This window comes from Suricata suricatta, chromosome 12 (assembly GCF_006229205.1).
Source record: "Suricata suricatta isolate VVHF042 chromosome 12, meerkat_22Aug2017_6uvM2_HiC, whole genome shotgun sequence".
Classification (NCBI taxonomy): domain Eukaryota; kingdom Metazoa; phylum Chordata; class Mammalia; order Carnivora; family Herpestidae; genus Suricata; species Suricata suricatta.
The window spans coordinates 89,169,707-89,190,821 of record NC_043711.1 but is presented as its reverse complement, the minus strand read 5'-3'; the positions used below and the strand labels follow the sequence as shown (position 1 = coordinate 89,190,821).

Below are 21,115 nucleotides of genomic sequence, written 5' to 3'. Positions count from 1 at the left end.
ACCACCCAGGGGGCCCCAAGGGTTGCAGTTTCTGTATCTGTTGGTAACAGGGCTTACCAGCCTCTGCTGGCAGCCGGGTGCTGGGCCTTGCCCGAGTTCTTGCTGGAGCAGGGGGTCCCCTGGGAGGTCCCACTCCCAGGGCGAAAATGCTGTAAGAGCTGGGACAGGCCATTTGTATGGACTCCAGGAGCAGGCACCCAGGGACAGCACCTTGGGTGGGTGGAGCCGGGGCTCAGGGTGGGAGGGACCGGAGTTAGAATCCCAGCTCCGCCGCCTACAGGCTGTATAACCCTGGCAACTTGAAGTGGGGAGAAAAAAATACCGTATCATTACGGCCTTACTGTAGTAATCTACAGAGCTCTGTTGAGAAATAAAGCATATCGTCTGATACCTGCCATGAACTCCGTAAAGGAGAACTTCACACTCCCCACTTCATACCCCACTCCCTGCGGCTAAGGATGCATTAGCCCTCTCCCCTGTCCCTCTAGCTGCTTCCACTGAAACTCTTGCCCATGATGAGTAAGAAAAGTGGCATCTGGTGTATCTCTGTGTCTGTCATAGTGCCTGGCACATGGCACAGGCTCAATGAATGATTTCTGAATTAAGTAATTAATTAGTTAATGGAGATGAAGTAGTGTCCTGTCCATTCCTGGGCCTGTTTGTCCATCCTAGGACCCATTCCTTGCCTTCTCCTATTCACCCCCTGCAGGTTGCATTTCGTAGTCTCTTGCCAGCTGGTCTCCAGCTGGGTTTGACCAAGTCCACGCACCAGTGAGAGACTAGAAGGCAGGGGAAGGAAGAAGCCGGGGTACTTCTTCCCCTCTGTCCCAATTGCAAACACTTAGAGCAGCGAGTGAGGCTTCTCCAGCTTCCCCCAGAGGCGCCCACAGGCTCCAGCTTCCAAGGTGGGCCGGGTGGCTCCCACCGCTGATAATCTCCCCTCCTCACTCTGCCCTGCAATCCCCAGGGAGAAGTTGTGTCCCTGCTGCTGCTGATCTGAGTTACCACAGCCTCTGTTTGGCTCTTCCTTCACCCAGTGACCTCCTCGCGGGCATCAGTTCTGTCTGCCATATGCACTTGGAGCAGTTTCTGACACCTGCTTAGACCTCCTCTTTGGAAGCAGGAGTGTCTGAGCTCAGAGTTCAGAGAACCCCACTCTCAGTTCCACCATCTCGTCCGTCATCGTGAGCCTCTGTTTCCTCATTTGTAGCGAGGGCCACACTGCTTGTCTCAGAGGATCCTGAAGTGATTCATTTATACGCGCGCCAAGGATTTGTGGAGCTCCCACCACTTGTGAAGGCGCAGAGGATGGGACAGGGAACAGAGCAGCAGTGTCGCTGTCCTCAGGGGCTTCCAGTTAGCAGGAGTAGATGTGCTTGTGAAGGAAGAAGTGCTTCGTGAGTCTCACCAGGACAGGCTGTCCCCACTGCCTGGCCCCGGGCACCCTTGCAGAGGCTCAGAGCGCTCCAGCCCACTCGCCGCAAACCTGGCCCCGGCCTAGACTGGACCGTGGATGCAGTGACATGCAGTGATGGGTGCACAGTGACCTGGACAGCAAGCTAAGCCCCTCCTGCAACCAGACCCAACCAGGGTGGTCCGTTTTTGTGGGTCTCAGCGTGTCGGAGTGCACTTTAATTAATTATAAAGGATTAGCCTGATTCTTTTGTACATGGAGTTTTTTAATAGTTTTTATTCAATGTTATTTGAAGTAAGCAGGCCATTGACTAAACCCTGCAAATCTTGTTTATGCCTGGCTTGGGTTTGAAAGGGTATTCTCTGTAACACGATTCGCAGCTATTGATGACCTCCTTTATAATGACGTAGCCATCTTCACTTGAATGACTGTATTGGTAACAATATGTGGCCAACCATCTACTTGCACAAGTACCCCAAGAAGCAAAAGAACAGAATTTGTGCACATGTGGAAAATGGGTAAATTCGCCATTTTTCAGCAAGCATGGAAATGGAGCTTGTTAGTCTGGATCCAGGACTTCTCACTTCTCCAGTGTTTTGATCTCTCTTGCACTGTCCTATGAAGAAGGTATTTCTACCTCCCTTTTAATGACAAAATCACTAAGACTTAAAGAAGCAGGTGATTCACCCAGATAGGTAATGACAGAACCAGAAGGACAGGTGGAAAAAAAGAGAAGGCACACACAGTGCTTTTTAAGGCACAGTGATCTCCCTGAGCCTCAACTTGCCACATCTGTAAATGGGTCTAATAACTGCAAGTGGGCCCAGGGCTCAAACTAGAGAGTAAGAAAGCAGCATGATGGCCCTACTGCTAACACACGGCAGCTCTGCAGGAGGGCAGTGCTGGCCCCTCCCCAGCAGGCTCCTTACCACCCACCCCCTTGTTTTCTGCTCTCTCTCTGCAGATGACCATTCCCGTGTGAGGCTGCTGGTGCTGGATGGAGACCCGCATTCCGACTACATCAACGCCAACTACATTGATGTGAGAGTCTTCACGGGGCTGGGCGGCCGGGCTCTGGGGCTGGTTACAGCGGGTTTAAGACCGATGGCCGCCCCCTGAGGCTCCCCCACAAGGTGGCCCTCCCAGAACATGTCCAGACGTAATTAGCATAACCCAAGTTGATGGTCCATCTAAAACCTTATCCTCTTTCAGGCCGGCTGGAGTAGCCTCCTCTGTGGGGCCCCAGGACAGCTGCCTGTCTTGTTCATTCACCCATTAATTCATTTGTACGTGTATCTGTCCATTCATTCATTCATTTGAAGGTATAGCCATTTATGCATCACAAATTTAAAAGCGCCTGCTGTGTGCCAGATGCTCTGGGAACTATAAAGCTGAAAGTGCCATGGTCTCTACCCTTTAAAACCTGAGCAGGAAGATAAGCTATGCACATCAATAATTCCAGGGCAAACGGAAAGTGGTAAGTGTCATATGTTCAGATAAAATGCTGCAGGGATTCAGAGGTGGGGGGAAAATCACGTCTTCCACCAGGAATGCAAAATGTGGTGTGAACCAAGCTTCAAGCATGGAAAGAATTTAAAATGAAAGAGGGAAAACGAATCTCTGGTTAGAAAAGCACAGAGCAGAATGTGGCAGCCCAGGTTGAGGGGAGCTGAGGCTGCATCACAGAAACAGTGGAAAGTAAGGCTGGAGCTGGCTCGGGGCGGTTTACGATCAGACTGAGAAAGCTGGACTTGGTTGTGTAGATGAGAGAGGGCTACCGGAAGTTCTTGATCACAGAGGTAACCAGTTCAGAGCTGAGTTTAGGGATGATTTCTCTATCACTAAGGGTAAGACAGTCTGAGGGAGGAGAGTCTGGGATTCAGACACTCAGTTTGGAAAGGGGCTGCTTCACCATGGAAGTGAGAAAGTTTGCAAAGGGGGGCAGGCTCCAAGGCCCAGATGGACGTCCTGTCATAACAATGCAAACTAGGCTGCTCAGGACCTTGCCTAGGAGCCTGAGAGCCTCAATGAGTGACTCAGAGCTCCACCGTGGTCCCTCTGATGCCCATGTGCTTTTACAGACAGGCTATGAAGGGCAGCGGTATGCTTTTAAACTCCAATAATCTAGGCTCATCCAGATGATTCGTTGATTCAACAAATATTTATTGAGCTTTATGGTAGTCATTTGTCTGTTTGCTCTCAGATCTATTTCTTGTCCTTCCTCGTTCTGCTTTGCATTACTTATATGAGCGTGTGTGTGTGAGTGTGTGCATATATATGTGAGAGTGTATATATGAGAGTGTGTGTGTGTGTGTGCATGGGTGAGAGTGTGTGCATGTGTGTGTGCATGTGTGTGTGAGAGTGTGTGCATGTGAAAGTGGGGGTGTACACATATGAGTGTGTGTGTGAAAGTGTGTCATGTATGTGAATGCATGTATGTGTGTATGTATGTGAATGTGTATGTATGTGTGTGAGTGTGAATATGAGACTGTATGTGAGAATGAATGTATATGTGTGTGTGTAAGTGTGTGTATATGAGTATGTGTGACTGTGTATGTGAGAGTGTGTGAATATGAGACTGTGTGTATATGAGAGTGTGTGTGTGAGTGTGTGTGCACATGTGTGCATGTATGTGCGTGCAGCAGAGGGGAGAGCAAGCAGATGCCTACGAGGAAGGCACTAATGGGAGATTGGAAGGAGAAAGAAGCTGGTGTACTCTCCTCTCTCACCTCCCGAGGTGCTGACTCCAGCAGGGGCTGCATCCCAGCTGCATCACAGAAACAGTGGGAAGTAAGGCTGGAGCTCGCTCAGTGGTGGACCCACTGGAGTTCTGCCTCTGCTTGGCAGCCCCCCCTCTGGGTCCAGCTGCTTCCGTGTCTCCCATCACCTACTAGTTCCAGGGGCCGTCACAGTCTCCTGCTGGTGCCAACCTCAGGGTTGCACCTCTGTTTCCTGGTTAGCATCCCAGCTCCCCAGGCTGAAGTCCCTGTGTCTGAAATACCCACAGTGGATTCTAGTCCCTGCTGGACCCTGGCTTACAGAGGCCCTACCCATGTTTAGGAAAGGGGGGCTGCAGTTTCAGTAGAGGTCAAGGCAGACACAGCCTCTGTCCCCGGGGCCCTCCCAGGAAAGCTCACAAGGAGATGGCCAGCTCAGAGTAGCTTGTCTTGAGCCTGGAGGAAGCACTCAGAGTACCCGCCCATCACACCTCCAGCCTCTCCATGGATCATTTCATAGACATTGAGCAGACCCTCCACTGTGTGCTAGAAATCCAGACCTGAAAAGGGACTCAGATCTGGTGAAAGACTCAGATAAGAAAGGAGACCCTCAGAGGAGGGCCCGTGGGAACATAAAGGAAAAACCAAAGCTTCGAGGTAGGGATGAGTAGTCAAGGAAGCCTTCCTGGAACAGGTGCACAGTGCTACCTGAGCCAATGAATACAAGTCCAACAGGCAAGAAGGATTGATAACATCACCTCTTATATATCAGCATTACCGTAGCTAGTACCACAACTTCACAAAGTAAATGCCATTTCTACCCATTTCCAGATGGGTTCGCTGAGGCTGTCAATTAGTTATGTCACTTATGTAGGATCACAGCACTAGGATGTGGAGGAGAAAGCAGGAGTCTGAACCGGGGGTGACTCCCCTACCATGCTCTGCTGGCTTTAATTATAACAGTAAAGCAGTGACGAGAGCCAGTGGCTCTAAATGAGTGCTCTTTGCAGCCTGTGATGGGTGAGGGTTTTAAAGGAGTCAGTTTATGGATACCCCTCAATAGCCCTCCAAGTAATCCTCCCCATTTTTCATAAAGGGAAGCTGAGGTTTAAAGAGGTAGCAAAGCTTTACTAAGGCCATGCAGCTGGTCAGCAACAGAACCAGACTGGAGTAATTCTAAACCCAGGGCCTTTCCTCCTGCCCCTCCCCATCCACTTCAGACAGTGCCTCAAATCCAGCACATAGTAGGGACTCCGTTAGCGTGTGGTTAACCAGACTGAACTAGTTCCTTCCAGTTTCCCCTTGACCTTGTCTACAGCTGAGAACTTGTGGCAACCCTGATGGCCGTGGCCCACATGAGGTCTGCCAGCCCAAGTTGCCGTATCCGGCATTTGTCATCAAAGTGGTAGCCTCCAGTAAAAATGAACTTTGCTAGCCAGACACTCGATCCGAAGTGGCATGAGCATCTTGCCACAGCCAGAGCCAAGATGCACTTCGGTGTGTTACGGGCAGCAAATGAGATTGCTGACGATGCAGGTGGCTCTCCAACATCAACATGACGACACCCCCCACCATGTCTACCAGCTTCCATCATTAAAATGCATTCTGCGAGCCTCTCAGGATAAGAAGCCAGGGATTGGGCTTCAGACCCCTGCTCAAGGTCGCATGGCTAAATCCAGTTCCCCACCACCTTTTCCCTCTCCAGGAAGTACTGCATTGTACATGCAGACCAAACAGCCTTTTCTAGGTGCTGTCTTAATATAGGACACTGGCCTCTGCTGGATCTCACTGGTTAGAGTTAGAGGTTCATATGACCAGTGTCATGAATTAAGCCCTGTTGGACTTATTCAGTCCTTCTGCTTACTAGCCTTATGATCTTGGGTGAATTATTTACTTGTCCTCATATCTGTAAAGTGGGGTAATAATGCTATCCCAGCAGGAGGTGATAACTGATGTGTCTCTCAGTTTCCCATTAGGGACTCACTCAAAGGGAATAACTGAGGAGAGTTCAACAAGGGAGGGGGTAGGATTAGGGGAAACCAACAGGGCAGGGTGCAGTATCCCTGGCCTGGAAGGAGTAGCTTCTGACAGAGAGTTGGTGCCAACATCGCTGGCCTGGCAGGGGTGGACCCAGAAGAACATACACCCCCACCCTCCCCGTGGTCTCTGAGCCCCTGCTTCTGCCCCCCATTGGCTGAACCCAGCTGGAAGCTGGAGGCCACAGAAGCCCATGATGTGGTCCACATGGGTCACCATCCCACGGCACACAGCAGAGCATGGAAGGGAAGAAGAGGGACATGGAAGAACAGAGAAGACACCAGGCACAAGCCCCTCCTAGCACACTGTCACGGATATGGGGTGGAGCGAGGGGCAGGGAAGCCCATTAATTGTGAAGCTACTATGTACTCCAGCAAACTTAAACTGCCTTAGTCTCTTAGGAGATTCCCGGCAAGACACACCCTGGATAGCTCTCTAGGTCCTCACCCTTCCAGCCCAGCCGAAAGCATCTCTGGCTCTCAGAGGGGCTAACTGCCCGTGCTAGAATCATTTATCCACCACCGGGTCTTGACGATCCGTTCAAACAACTCCATTTGGATAATGAGCCGGATGGGGCCGCCTCCAGAGGCCGTGGCTCTGCCGCCGTCTTGTTTGCACACCCGAGAATGTATTGGCCACTTGAATCTGTTATAAATTACCAGTCTGGAAATAAATATCGTATCTGGGCCCCCAGTAAGTAGCAGATGCATGAGTCTGGAGTGAGATAAATGTATTTTGGATGCAAGCCTCTTTCCCGTTGCTCACAGACGGATGGAGGCAGCCAGGGCTGGTTTGCAGTGGATCTGTGTGCTGTGTAGGTGGGACTTCTGTGAACTCCAAGTTCTTTTAAGGTTAGGAAGTTTTCTGTACCAGTTCCTGGCAAATCCCCAGTAAAGCCCCCAGTTAAGCAATATGTTTCCTTTTATCTCCATTGTTGAAGAGTCTCCTGGTTAAAATGTTTTTTGGGGGGACTGGATGGGGTCTTAGGGACCAGAAGACCTTTTTATTCACATGCAGTGTGCATGCATTTGATACATGTGCATCAAGGCTGGTGGCCCTGGCAGACTTCTCTGTGCTGGGGACACAGCCATGAGCAAGCTGGATACAGCCCTGCCCTGCTGGCCCTCTCATTCCCCTGGGAAAACAGACAGTGACCATGTACATGAACAAGGCATGCTGTGCCATTTGGTGACAAGTGCCCCAAAGAAAAGTAAACCAGAGAAACTTGAAAGGGGCTCACAGGATGGTCAGGGGAGGCTCTCTGTAGAAGTGACTGGCAACAGAACAGAAGCCCGGATGGAGGAAGCGAGCAACCCTCTGAGTTAACAGGGGACATGTGTAGCAGACACAGGGAATGGCCAGCCCAAAGGCCTCTAGATGGAAACATGATTGCTGTTTCCAAAGAAGAGCAAGGAAGCCAGTGAGCCAGGGGAAGAGTGGTAGGAACAGGGAAAGCTACTGGCAGGATGGACTGGAAATACTATTAGGAGTGCCCCAACCTCACCCCAGAGACCTATTCATGCATGCATGCCACCAGCCAGCCTTTGCTGACAACTGCACCTGGCTGAGTGTCACGTAGTATGGCCCAGGAGGAGAAAAGTACAAAGATCGTATTGCAGCTCATGTTGTGAGCATGCTCACTGGTCGTCTGCAGCCTGTGGTGCCGCTCAGGAGCGGGGAGGTCTCATCTGAAGGGCGGTATGGGGAGGCTGGGGCTTACAGAACACAAGAAGGGATGCAGAGGGGCAGCTGGCAGTGAGGCTGGAGATGGGCCAACAGTCCTGGGCGGAGGCATTTGGACATTATTCTGCAGGCAGCGGGGAGCCATGGCCGGCTTTTTGGCGGGGAAGAGAACATACTCCAATGTGCGCTGGAGAGTTCACTCTGGCAGGAAGCAGATGGGCTATGGGACCAGACTGGAGGCTGGGAGGCCAGCAAGAGGCTGAAGCTATGGCCCAGGTCAGGGAGGATGAGAGCTCTAATTAGGAAGGATGATGGGGGTGGGGAGGGCATGAGAAACGGCATCCTCCCACACTCTTAGGGACTATTTTGTGTTCCCTATCCTACTCAAGAAAACTAGAGCCTAGGAAACATTGTCCATCTTGATTTGAAGGAACAGTTAGCTCCTGGTACCTCTCAGCTTCCCATGTGTCAGAGAAGAGCTCTGTTTTACATTAACAAGCAGAGTAATGAGAAAGGAAGGGCTTCTGATCTCACCATCTCCCAAGTGGCCGACACAGACTCTTAGTCATGGTAGGCACCCAATAAATGTTTGCCAGATAACCAATAAAACAATATAGTATAAAGCCCCATATGTTAAATCTTAGGATAGTGCCTGGGACATAGTAGCTGTCATATGACCCTAACAGCAATCCTATAATGTGAATATAAGTACCATCACTTAACAGCAAAAAATCAACTGAGGCACAGGGAGGCTAAGTACTTGCCCCAGACCACCACACAGCTCATAAGGGTCAGAGCCAGGATTCAGAACCAGGCAACAGAGTCCAGAATGTATGCATATAACCTCTTCCAACCTTAGTTTATTTAGCTGACCTCTCAGCAACCTGTTCATTGGACCTTTGCTCTGAGTCTCACACTGTACTAGGCTCTACGGAAAATACCTTTAAAACTTAGGAGACAGTGTTTGTCCTCAAGAAGCTGACAACTCACTCAGAAGAGAGGGCCGCTCAGAGTTTAGGTGAGACCATTGGTTCCAAGTGACTGTGGTTAATCCAACAGTGTAGGCCATGACACTGGCCTGGGTTGGTACTGACAGTGAACTCTGGCATCTTTAGAGAATGCCCAGCAATGAGAAGGTACCTACTAAATCTTTATGAAGAAATATATAAGGGCCTCAAAAACTAGTCTCTGAATCAGAAAGTGGATCCCGAACTTCAGAGCTGGCACATCTGTTTCACCATAAACCATACAGATGGCAATTCTGGCTCCTCTCCTGAGTAAGAGAGCCTTGAGGCAATGCATCTACCCCGACAGGAAAGGAAGACTGATCACCAACATTTAAGACAAAACTAGATATTCATCAAACTTTAGGGCTTGTTTTCTTCTGAGATCGTTAACCGTAAAGGAAAGTGGATTTCAGTAATAAGTGCTCCACCAACAGGCTCCATAATCAGCATCTGTATTTTGAAATTTTTCCATCCATCCATCCACTCATTCACTCATGTGTTCGTTCATTAAACACTAATTACATTCAGTGTTATGTACTAAATGCAAATCTTTGTTCTAAAACTTGAACTCTACCCAGTAGAATATAATTCTTCTCTGGCACTGAAAGGGGATCTTCCTACGGCCATACTCAGACAAAAGAGAAGGTTATCTTCAGCCTCTTCCTCACTGATTAGGGTTATGGAGCACAGAGTCACCCCACACCAGAGCACGCACAGCAAGGCCTGTTGGGACTCTCTGAGATGGACAGGGATTATCAGGAGCTGGACTCTGAATCAGAAAGTGGCTTTATCAGCCTCTAGGTCACACCTGCATGGGGCCCTCCCTGGTGAATGGCACTTCCAGTTCCAAGCCCAGCCATGTGGCACAGAGAGGATTACATCGTGGCATCCGTCCCAATTTCTTTCCTGCTACTAAAACAAGGGGTCAACAACTCAATGGCTTCCTTCTGGCAGGTGGCCTAGAGGGACTCATGCAGTGTTCTGCACAGAATTATGGCTTAGAAAAGACTTTTTGGTAGTTTATGTCCCCCGCAAGAAAACCCCGAAACTCCTTCTCCACTTCTTTCTGGATGCATGAGCATAAGTAATGTCCAGCCAGGTTTTGCTCCCAGGGTAAGCCTACATGGGCCCCTCACAAGTAACTATTATAAATTGATTTACTAAGCTCTTTACATGCATCACCTGGTTTAATCTTTGCTACGTCTCTGGGAAATGTCTAATGCTATTCTCATTTTGCCTATGAGGAAACCATGTCTTGGAAAGGATAACTACTAGTATTATGGTCTTTGCAAGCTTTTACTGCAGGTCCTCACTGTGCTTCTCTCCTGTTACCCAGGGGTACCATCGACCTCGGCACTACATTGCAACTCAGGGTGAGTACTCTCCTCTTCCTCAAAAGGGTCCTTGCCTTTACTATAAGAGAAGGATGGGAGTCTACCAGCAAAGAAGCCATGGGAGAGCCTCCAGGGGTCCCTGGGAACATCCATTTGTGTTTGTGGGGGGAAGGAAAGAGGTGACAAGGCCAGCTGTAGAGGAGGGACATGAATGAGAGATGAAGGAGAAGCACTAGGAAGTGGTCAGGTAGGCAGACCAGAAGCAGCAGCTTCAGGCAGCTGCCATCAATATCCACCATCCAGAACTGGAGCTGGTGCTGCCTTATCGCCTTGATGAGTGCATGCCTAGAAGACAGAAGTAGCCAGCCATTCTAGAAAACCACTTGACAGTGCATCATCAGAGGCTCAAACATGACCATACCTCCCGAACCCTTTGGGGAGGAAATCCTGTGGATAATTGTATATATGAACAGGGACATATATAAAGATACTCTTCACAGTGTTCTCTATAGTAGGAAAGAAGTGAAAAATCTTAAATGGCCAACCATTGGTAGATTGGCTAAAGTGTGATAATTCAATATTCTAGAATATTATGCAGTGAATGCATTTCATGATTGGTCAGAAATTTTAAGAGCATGCAAAAATGCATAGAATAATGATGGTTATTACAGCAAATACATATATATATATATATAAATACAGGTACATATACAGAAAAATGTATACACACACAGAAAAATGCTATCCAGACTTTGCCTTGACTGACCAAGCAGCAGGGACGGCCTCTCGGCTGCTTCCTTGACCTGCCACCTTCTCTGTCGGCAGGTCCAATGCAGGAGACCGTCAAGGACTTTTGGAGAATGATCTGGCAGGAGAACTCAGCCAGCATCGTCATGGTCACAAATCTCGTGGAAGTGGGCCGGGTAAGCCCCTCCCGCAGTCACCTGGACAGAGGATGTTAGCGCTGCCCTCCAGAACATTCCTCTGCTCTGTGCCATGTGCCATGTACCCCCCCACCCCTTGCCGTTCAGCAGTGTTCAGTAGTTCACCCTCACAACAGCCTGCATGGGAGACCTCCTCATTCCTGCCTCCCATTTGGGGACTGGGCTTTCCCTTCAAATCATCCGTCTCTCCACCCCCATCCTGTTATGATGTCATCTCATGCACTTTGAGGGAACAGAAGCCATCAGACGTGAACTCTCATCCTCACACCGCAAAGCCACCATCCTACGTGCGTCCACAACCACCTTCTCATTCTTCCCCTCTCTCATCAGGGGGAATCCATAAAAAATGGCCATTTTTGTTGACCCCAATTGGTAGAATATCTGCCATTTCTGGTGGTTCAGCCTCTTATGACGGAGGAAGTGACTCTTGCCCTTTCAAAGGCAATCCCAGTGCCTTGAATCACAGATTCTCCTCAAGAATTTTCTCATTTCCCCACACACTTGAAAAGTAGCTCTTTTTCTCATTGCTAGACCATTCCGCTGAACATAAAACATCCTGAGTGCTATCCCTCTGAAAAATACCAAACAAACAAAAAGGATTCTCTCGTCCAGACTTTCCTGCCAGACTCTAAAGACTCACACGCAGGCTCTGTGTCTCCACCCCCGTTCTCCTCCCTCCATACCACCCACAGCGACCCCATCAGCATCACCGGCATCCTTCATGTGGGCCAACAGCCACTTTCCTCCCATCGACCTCCGCCTCTCAGAGCATTCGACCCTGTGCTCCCTGACCTCTAAACCTTGATGTTCCTCAGGGTTCAGGCCTCGGTCTTCCACTCTGCTCTGTCTTGACTCTCTCCTAAATCATCCCTAGTACTCCTAGGGCTTGGAAACAGGACTGCTATTCCCACCTTGCTTTTGCCGACTTGGTAAACTGTGGCGTGTGGGTGGGCCTTCTGGGTTTAAAGGCAAGGTGCGCAGGCCCTAGAATGAAGAGGGCCTCTCCACTTACCATATGAACTAACTGAAGAGTGGGCAGGTAAGTTTTTGTTACAGCAAGAACCAGATAATCCATTTCAATAGAGTCCTGGCCTCCAAGATCATGGGAAAGAGAGAATCCAGGCTGTTGTCATAACCCAGGAAGGGGCTGTGGACACCTCACAGCCTCATGGGACTCTAGGGCCAGAAGGGACTTTATCCTCGAGCCCATTCTTGTCTCTTCCCCAGTTTTACAGATGAGGAAACAGGCCTAAAGGGGTCCCCAGCCAGAGCCCAGCCCGGATCACGAACTCTTGATTTTCATGCTAGTATCATGGCCCCTCCACTCAGGACTGCCCCCCAGGGACCCAGGCCTGGGGGAGGAACTGCTATGGACCAAAAAAAAGTCAGGCTAAGATTTAAGAATTCAGAGGCAAATTCCAGCCCGTTCTACAACATATCCCATATTGGAGACAGACTCCCTTGATGGTCAGATCATGAGTCTAATTTGGATTTGGGGAGGGAACCAGACACCTGGTTCTTGACAGAACTCCTGCAAAGAGCCACGCACTGTGCCGGATGCTTTCTGTGTATTATTTCATCTTGAGTCCCAACAACTGCCCAAGGCGGTGTTTCTAGTCATTATTCTTCGGATGGCCTAGCTTTGCATCCTGGCTCCATCCGTCAATGACCTTGGACAATTTTTTTTAGCCTCTCAGTGTTTCTGATTCCTCATCTGTAAAATTGGGGTAATAATATCTGTATAAAGTTGTAATGATAAGCTATTTAGATAACACATGGAAGGAAATCATAGAACACTTAGTAAGCAGTGAGAAAAAAGTTGTCAATAAGTGTTAGCTATCATTTTTTTAAAGTTTATTTATTTATTTTAAGAGAGAGAAAGCACAAGTTGGGGAGGGGCAGAGAGAGAGAATCCCAAGGAGGCTGTGCTCTGACAATGCAGAGCCTGACTGAGGACTCCAGCTTACAAACCGTGAGATTATGGCCTGAGCCAAAACCGGGAGTCGGACGCTTAGCGGACAGAGCCACCCAGGTGCCCCTAGCTATCATTAAGAAGTTGAGCCTCAGAGAGATTTCAGCACTTTCTGGAAGCTACACAGCTACCGAGTGTTAGAACCAACCAACACCTCCATTTGCTCCAAAGTCTGTTGCACTATCCCAGCATTTCCCTAAGTGGGTTCCACGGGATGCTGGCCTGCAGGATGTCTAGTGAGAAGAGGGTTCCATGGTTAAATACGTTTGGGAAATGCTGTGCATTCTTTGCCCCTCTTGGAGAGTCAAAAACACATTAGCATTAGCACATTCAACAAGCTAAGGAGTCTGGTAGCAGAGCGGCCTGTTTAACGTTGTTTAATCCAGCATTTCCCAAACTCATTTGACCACAAAACCTTTTTTTGTTTGTTTTTTTGTTTCTTGTTTTTTCTTTTTTTTACCTAACACCTATTAGCGCCCAGCGGAACACACTGTGGGAAATGCCACTGTAGGCCGCGCGGCGTCCCCCGGAATGGTAATGCTTTTGTTCTTTTTAGGGGAAAACAATGATGATCTCTTCTTCCTCCCGCGAAGTGTGACGTAGAGTCAGGATGTGGGACCGGCTTGTCCATAGCACCTGCACCCACCGCCCGGGCACAGAGCGGCTGCAGAGTTTTCCCTCTGAGCCCAGCACCTTCCTTCCTTTTCCCAAATGAGAGCCTTTCTCCTTCCAGCCCCCAATTTCTGCCTCTTAATAGTAATGTCCCTCTCCCGACCACTTCTGCCTCTAACCCCTCGCTGTTTCCCACCTTTGATTCTCAACCCTGCTCTGCTGCCGTGGCCCAGCCACCCCAGCCTGATCTCTCAGAAAGAGGGCTCAGCCAGAGCTGGGAAACAGGCCACGTGACCCCAGACGAGTCACCAGACCTCCACACTCGAGCATTATTCTCATCTGTAAACGGGGTAACGCCCCCTGCCTACCCCACCTTGACCTGTGCGATAACTTAGGGTGATGATGGACTTGGAGGTTTTAAGGAACTCTGCGAAAGAAGGCACCACCTGTGTCCCTAACGGCTCCAGTTCCTTGGGGAGAGAGCGTGGCCCTGTGCGGTCTGCCAGTCCCTCGCCAGCCGAGAACCCCTTCGACCAAAATTCCACGCAGGTCGCCCTTGGGTTTATCTGAACAGGAAGGCCAGACGAGGCGGCTGCGCACACCGGCCACACGCCCATTCAGCCTTGTCTCTGTCTTTTCTCACAGGTGAAGTGTGTGCGATACTGGCCAGACGACACGGAGGTCTACGGCGATATTAAAGTCACCCTGATTGAAACGGAACCCCTGGCGGAATACGTCATACGTACCTTCACAGTCCAGAAGGTAAGCTTGGCTCTTCATTCGGGGCACACACTGAGTGAGGGTCTGCTCTGTGCCCGGCCTGTGTTTGGCACCGGGGATGGATCAGCATCTAGTTGGATGTGGATCCTATTCCAGGATGCCCCCCTCTAGCAGAAGGGGAAAACAGAATTCAACAGATAAATAAATGGACTGATGCCATATGGTAATAAAAGCCACGAGGGGAAAAAAACATGCCGTGAGTGGAGACAGGAAGATGACGTGGTCAGGGAGGGCTTCCTGGAGGAGGAGGTATTTAGGCAGATAAGGATGAGAAGGAGCCAGCTGAGGGAAGAGCAGAAGGAATACTCTGCCAGGCAGAGAGAAAGAAATACACAGAGTCGAGGGGAAAGAAGATTTCAACGTGTTCTAGGCCTGTGGTTCTCAACTGGTGGTGATTTTGTCCCATAGCAGACATCTGACCATGTCTAGGGACACGTTTAGTTACCAAACCTGGGGAAGGAGGGGTGCTCCTGGCATCTATGGGTGGAGGCCGAGGGTGCTGATTAACATCCCACAATGCATAGGACACCCAGGCCCCAACCACAAACGTCAGTGATGTCGGGGTTGAGAGATGCTGATCTAGGCATTAAAACGAGGCTGGGGTGGCAGGAGCTAGTGGGCAAGAAGGAGATTCCAAAGAATTCTTAGATTGATAACTTAATTACTGTTATAATGATAGCTAATGTTTATTGAGCAGTTACTAAAGCAGGTGCTTTTCTCAGTGCTTTGCATACATGAACTCATTTAATCCTCCCAACAATCTCTTCGGGGAGGGACTATTATGACCCGCATTTTAGAGGTGAAAACAATTAGGCACAGCGTGCGACAGCCGCTGTCTGAAGTTGCCCAGCCACAAGCTGGCAGAGCCAGAGTCCCACCTCAGCCCTGGACTTGAAGCTCGCTGTGCCTTCCACTACTCCATACATGCCATTTTCTGACAGCACCTGCACTGACGGACCACGTGGCCACAGACCCGAGGCTGCAGAAGCACTGGGCATTCACTGCTTCGAGAGCCGTGGGGCTTGCACGGCTGGGGTTTGAGGCCGTGGGGCTTGCACAGGCACGCTACGGTACCTGCGCGCACGGTCGAGTAGTCTCCCCTCCAAGCCTCGTGCTCCCAAAGGCCTACATCTTCAGGCTCAGGTGTAGAGCCAGGGGGAAGGGCCCTTCTCCTTGATGAGGAGGAAGACAGCAGGTACACTGATGTGGCCTTAGGTCAGGTTACTTAGAGGCAGAGCCTGACACAAGGATTCAGGTGTACACTCTCAAGAGAAATTTGTAATAGAGTGCAGGAAGCAGGAGAGCCAAGGAGAAGGAGCTGGACACGAGAGTCTTCAGCAAAGTCTAGCCTCAGCCTGTCCCGGGGGACCTCCGGAGCATGACCTGCACGAGAGAGTGACTCCCTTGCCCCAGTTCACCCTCTGATTGTAGACTGAGAGGTCACCCCCAGCACAAGTTGGCTCCTGTTGACCGAGGTGCTTCTCCAGAGAAAGGGAGTCACTCGCAGTCAGCACCCCTGCAGTGGAGGCCTGGGGACACAAGCCACTAAAAAGGACCTGGACGGGGCTCCTATCTCATCTGGCACATAAGCAGTTAGTGCGGAGAGCGAGATGAGCAGTGGGGACGTGGTGGCCTATCCTGGGTCCCACACCTGGGCAGGGAGGCTTTGGAGAACCGTACACAGGTGCTCAGCAAACTGGGTCATTAGCTCAAAATCAGTTCTTGAGCCGAGCCCGGGACCCAGAAATAGTGAACAGGAAGCAGCATCTGCCCTTGAGGAGAACATAGTCCCAACTGGGAGAGGGGACCCCTGACACGTAACCACAGTGGAGGCAAGTGAGGGCTCAAGTGAAGGCTTCCCCGGGCTGAGGTGACTCTAAGTATGGAATGAAAACCTGAGTATTCCCGAAGCTGGTTTCTCTTCTCCTACTTCCGCTCGTCCCTCGTTCACTCCTGCGTGGACTCCTGCACCAGCCTCCTATGTGGCCTCTCTGCTTCTAGTCCTACCCAATCTTAGCCTGGGTACCTGGGAAGCTGAGCCTGAGGCAGACCTCTGGGTGCCCTTGTTCTGAGGAGAAGAGAAGGGGGGAGGTGAGACAGGGCAGGGGAAGGAGCCAAGGGAGGGTATGCTCTCAGCCGGATCCCACGGGAGCTCTGAGCTCCTTGATCCTGACTCAAGGCAAAGGGGTCTTCTGTTCCTCCATTAGGGTAACCCCATGTCCGGGTGTGCCCAGGACCATCCTGGCTTTAGTGCCAAAAGCCCCATGTCCTGGGAAACCCCTCAGTCCTGGGCAGACTCAGCAAGTCAGCTGCTCTCTCTGCTGTCCTCCAGCCACTGAGGGCCAGCTGCCCACCCCCACCCCCAGGGGAGGTGGCTCCTGTCTGGCTGAGCCGTTCTCTGATGGAAGGGGTGGCTGTGGGTGTCTGCAGCCAAGACTCCGAGGAGGTGGGGGTGGGGCTCCTGGCCCAGGAAAGGGGATCTGGGAGGGCACCACCAGAGCCCCTGCACAGCCCCCCAACACACCCCCTCAGATCCACGCTCCACGTAGCGGCCGGCACAGTCCTCCCAAAATACAAGTCTGATGATGCACTTCTTCTGTATACCTATCCCTGCAGTCTCCCCAGAGCTCCCCAGTAAGACCGAGTGCGGGATGCAAGGCCTCCCAGGGTCCGGCACCCACCTCTGTCTTCCACTCTCCTCTGGGGGTGCCCGTTGGAGATTCTGTGCATGTGACGTGCTCAGCCCTGCCCCCCGGGAACTCCGTGTGGCCTGTCTGCCGTGGAGTCCCTCCACGTCTTCCACTGGGCGGTACTCGGACATGCGTGTCTCATAGTGACTAGGAGTGCAGACTGCGGTTCCTGCAACCAGGGTCCAGACCAGGTCACAACTGGCGAGCTGTGGGACCTGGCTGTGTTACTTAACCACAAAACGGAGAGAACGGCATAAGGACTGGTATGCAGATTAAATGAGTTAATATGTTGAAATGTTCAGAAGAGTAACAGGCATGGAGTGTTGTACTTAATAATATTGGGGCACCTGGGTGGCTCAGTTTGTTAAGCCTCTGACTTCGGCTCAGGTCATGATCTTGAGATTCATGAGTTTGATCCCCATGCCAGGCTTTGTGCCAATAGCACAGAACCGCTTTTGGATTCTGTCTGCCTCTCTCCCACTCACACATGTGCACTCTCTCTCCTTGAAAAATAAATAAACATTAAAATGTTTTTAACCTTTAAAAAACTTCTTTAAAAATAATACAATAAAACAATAAATAAAATAAAAATAATAATTAAAAATAATAAATGATAGCTATTACTGTTTCAAGACTCAGGCCATGCATCACCGCCTCTAGGAAGCCTTCTTTGATTTCTTCTTCCCCAGATTGGGTTACCTGACACTCCTTTAGATACTTTAGTAGAATTATCCACTTAAGAGCCTGCCTCCCCAGCTAGACCATGAGCTATTCCAGGGACGGGGGCCTTGGCTTTTCTTTCGGCCTTCACAGTGCCTAACACCAGGCATAGATAACCTCGGTGAATACTCTTTAACTGAAAGAATGCACGCTCTTCCTACTCAGTGTCCTCTGCACACCTGCAGGAGATTGCAAGGTCAGAGAAAGTGGGCAAGGGCACTGCCTAAGCTCAGGTGCCAGGTGACATGTGACCACAGACTGGTCAGAGCAGTGCCCTTAGGCCGGAGGGTGTCTGGAAGGAGCAGTGAGAGGGGGAGTGGAAGAAACCGGAGCCCAGGCCCCACTGCCCCCGTCTGTCTCCTGTCTTACCATTCTAAATAAGAATCTCATGACTAAAGAAGTCTAACACACCATGGAGACAGTGACAGACAGGACTGGAGAACTGAGAGACACAGACCCCCGTCACTGAAAAAGCCTCACAGTCTACTGGCAAGCACTTGAACTTGGTGTTTGAGGCCAGTCTTTCTCTGAGTCTGTTTTGCTAAATATTAGTCCCATGACACCCTTGTCAAAAGAGGGTCCCTTGGAGAAACACTGAGAGAGGCTATAATACTCCCCTGGGGATCCAGAGTATACATGAGCCCCCTAAAGGCTCTGAGAAGTCCTGCAGCAAAGCCACCACTTCTACGTTATCTATTTCCATGGCTCCCAGACATAACAGATCACAGAAGTCACCCTGTGTGGCAACCCCTGCTCACACCAGCAGGGTCCTGTCCTCCCTGATGGCAGGGAGACTGGTTCCTCGGTGCAGCAGCCATGTTCCCCGTGGTGCTGGGCGATGTGGGTGCAGCAGCTAGAGGAACAGAGGCGCGTTCTCTCCTCAGAAAGGCTACCATGAGATCCGGGAGCTCCGCCTCTTCCACTTCACCAGCTGGCCCGACCACGGCGTCCCCTGCTATGCCACCGGCCTCCTGGGCTTCGTGCGCCAGGTCAAGTTCCTCAACCCCCCAGAGGCGGGGCCCATAGTGGTCCACTGCAGGTAAGTGGAGTCCGCCAGCTTCGGCAGCCTTGCTCTTGGGGAGGGGGACACTGCCTTCCCAGTGGCCTTTATTCTTCACCTTCAAGACTGCCCTGCCCTGTGTCCCCAAGCCCAGCCCCGGCCACAAGGTCTGAGGTCAACAACAATAACGATAACGAAGTAATAGTAGCAGTACCAATTGGTACGATTACTGGTGCCCTGAGGTAGTAAAGCCGCCCGGGGACGTGGGCTTGCACTGACAGCCTCTGCTCCATGTGCACGTTGCACAACTTCTCACACAGCCTGGAGGGGTGGGCATTATCATCCATCCCATTTCACAGACGAGAGCACCGAGGTCCCGAGAAGGTGGACACTTTGCTCGGGTCCCACAGGCGACAGACGGCAGAGCCGGGAGTTCACCGCCTTTGCCGCAGATGCCCGCCCTCAGCTCCTTGCCGGGGCAGCAGGGTGCCTCCGTGGAAGCGTGCTTCTCTTCAGTTCTCTTATTTTAAAAATCAATTGCTGGCCTGCAGGGTTCTTAATAGAGAGTAAATGGACAGCGCCAGGCCTCACCTTATTATGGAGAAGAGATATTTTCAGCTCTGACCTAGAAAGTCCCACGGAATGACTGGCACATCTTCCAATCCTCCTAAATGGAGATGAAGTGTCATGTCAAGGGCGTTAAGAATTGGACCAGACCTGAAGGCCAGCTGGCCTGCACACTCCTTCCTCCTGGTGCCTCCCTTTTCCAATGTGACCCTGGGCCCGGCCCAGCTTTTCCGACGCCGCGTGTTCGCAGCTGCATGTAAGTCATCTTACCCTGGCCCTGGCAGTGTGCACGTCAGCCACGCTCTTGAGTCAGGCCAAGGAGGGTCTCCACAAACCACAAGCATCTGGGAGCCAGCCCCTTCTCGCTCGGCATCCACTCACCCTCCCCCTGCCAGGAGCGGGAGGGAATTAGACACCCCATTTCACAGATGAAGTCGCTGAGGGTTAGGAGGGGATGCTCACCATCACCTCCGGCTCTCCAGGCATTTTGCATATATTGTCAGCTTTACATCCCATGACAGCTCAAGGACAGTAGAATGTTTGCCCCCAGTCCTGTGTCCCAGAGAGCAGCCAGAAAAGGGAGAAGGGAGGAAGGGAGACAACGGCAAACACTCATCAGGCCCTTGCACGACGGCTCCATGTCTTACCCCCGTAATAAGCCTAAGGCACGAGGTGCAGTGGTCCCCACTTCAGAAGTGGTCGCTTCTGAAGATTAAATGTGTCGGGTCACAAATACGAGGTGCCTACGAGTAGTCCTGACCTAGAATAAGCACTTACAATATCCCACCATTCTCTGCCTGTAATACTGGCCCCCATTCCCAGTCCCAGCACCTAGTGCATACCAGGTGCTCAGTAAATATTTGTTGACTATAAGTAGCAACGATTTACTGAGAAATTGCTACGTAGCCAGGCATAGGGCTCGCCGTTTCCGTGCAGTGTGCCTTTTCAGCACGATGTCATGCAACTCACACATATTATGCTATTAAGTAACGCTACATGGTGGGTCTACTTCTTATTATCAGCCTCACTTCATGGTTGAGGTTATGGAAGCCCAAACAGGTTGTCATCTACCCAAGGTCACCCTGCTCGTAAGTGGTTGAGCCACGATTTGATTCCAAGGGTCTGGCCCCAAGCATCATGAGCTGTGTGAGGCTGAAATAAATACAGCTCAGGTGCTCAGAACACTGCAAGGAGGTACGGGGTATATGTGAGGCCGGCAGCTTGTTCACTGGTGGTGGATCCAAGATTCAAACCCAGGTCAGGCTGGTTGTGTCCCCTAAAGCAGGCTGAGGAGGAGACGTCAGGAAGACATGGATGCGTGCTTCTTTGTGCTCCCTCCTAGCCCCTGGGCCCAGCCTGCCGAGTCCCTTCCGAGGGATCTGGATCAGAGGTGTAAGGGTACTAATACTGGTCAAACTTAACTCAGTTTAAACCATGAAATTTTTACTAAGAACAAAGAGTGCTTCCCTGGGGTTTGTTCTCCAGGTCATTGTGGGTGACAGTCCCCACTGGCCTGGCCTGCCTGGGTTTATGGTCAGCCAGCATTGCTCTCCTTCCTGCCCCATCCCCGGTTTCCCCAGAGGAAGCAAGATGTGAAAACGCAGCCAACATGGGCCTCCTTGCTGGTCCGGCCTTCAC

At 51.0% G+C, this 21,115-nt stretch overlaps 1 protein-coding gene across 1 annotated transcript in view; it reads left to right on the top strand.

The window, feature by feature from the left end:
- Nucleotides 1-21,115, top strand: part of PTPRT (protein tyrosine phosphatase receptor type T) — a 770,667-nt gene that overhangs the window by 701,199 nt on the left and 48,353 nt on the right. Inside the window, exons 18-23 of the mRNA XM_029917352.1 lie at nt 2,379-2,455; nt 10,195-10,231; nt 11,018-11,115; nt 13,583-13,642; nt 14,366-14,482; nt 18,795-18,949. Of these exons, the coding sequence (XP_029773212.1) occupies nt 2,379-2,455; nt 10,195-10,231; nt 11,018-11,115; nt 13,583-13,642; nt 14,366-14,482; nt 18,795-18,949 (544 nt within the window). The remainder of the gene's footprint in view (nt 1-2,378; nt 2,456-10,194; nt 10,232-11,017; nt 11,116-13,582; nt 13,643-14,365; nt 14,483-18,794; nt 18,950-21,115) is intronic.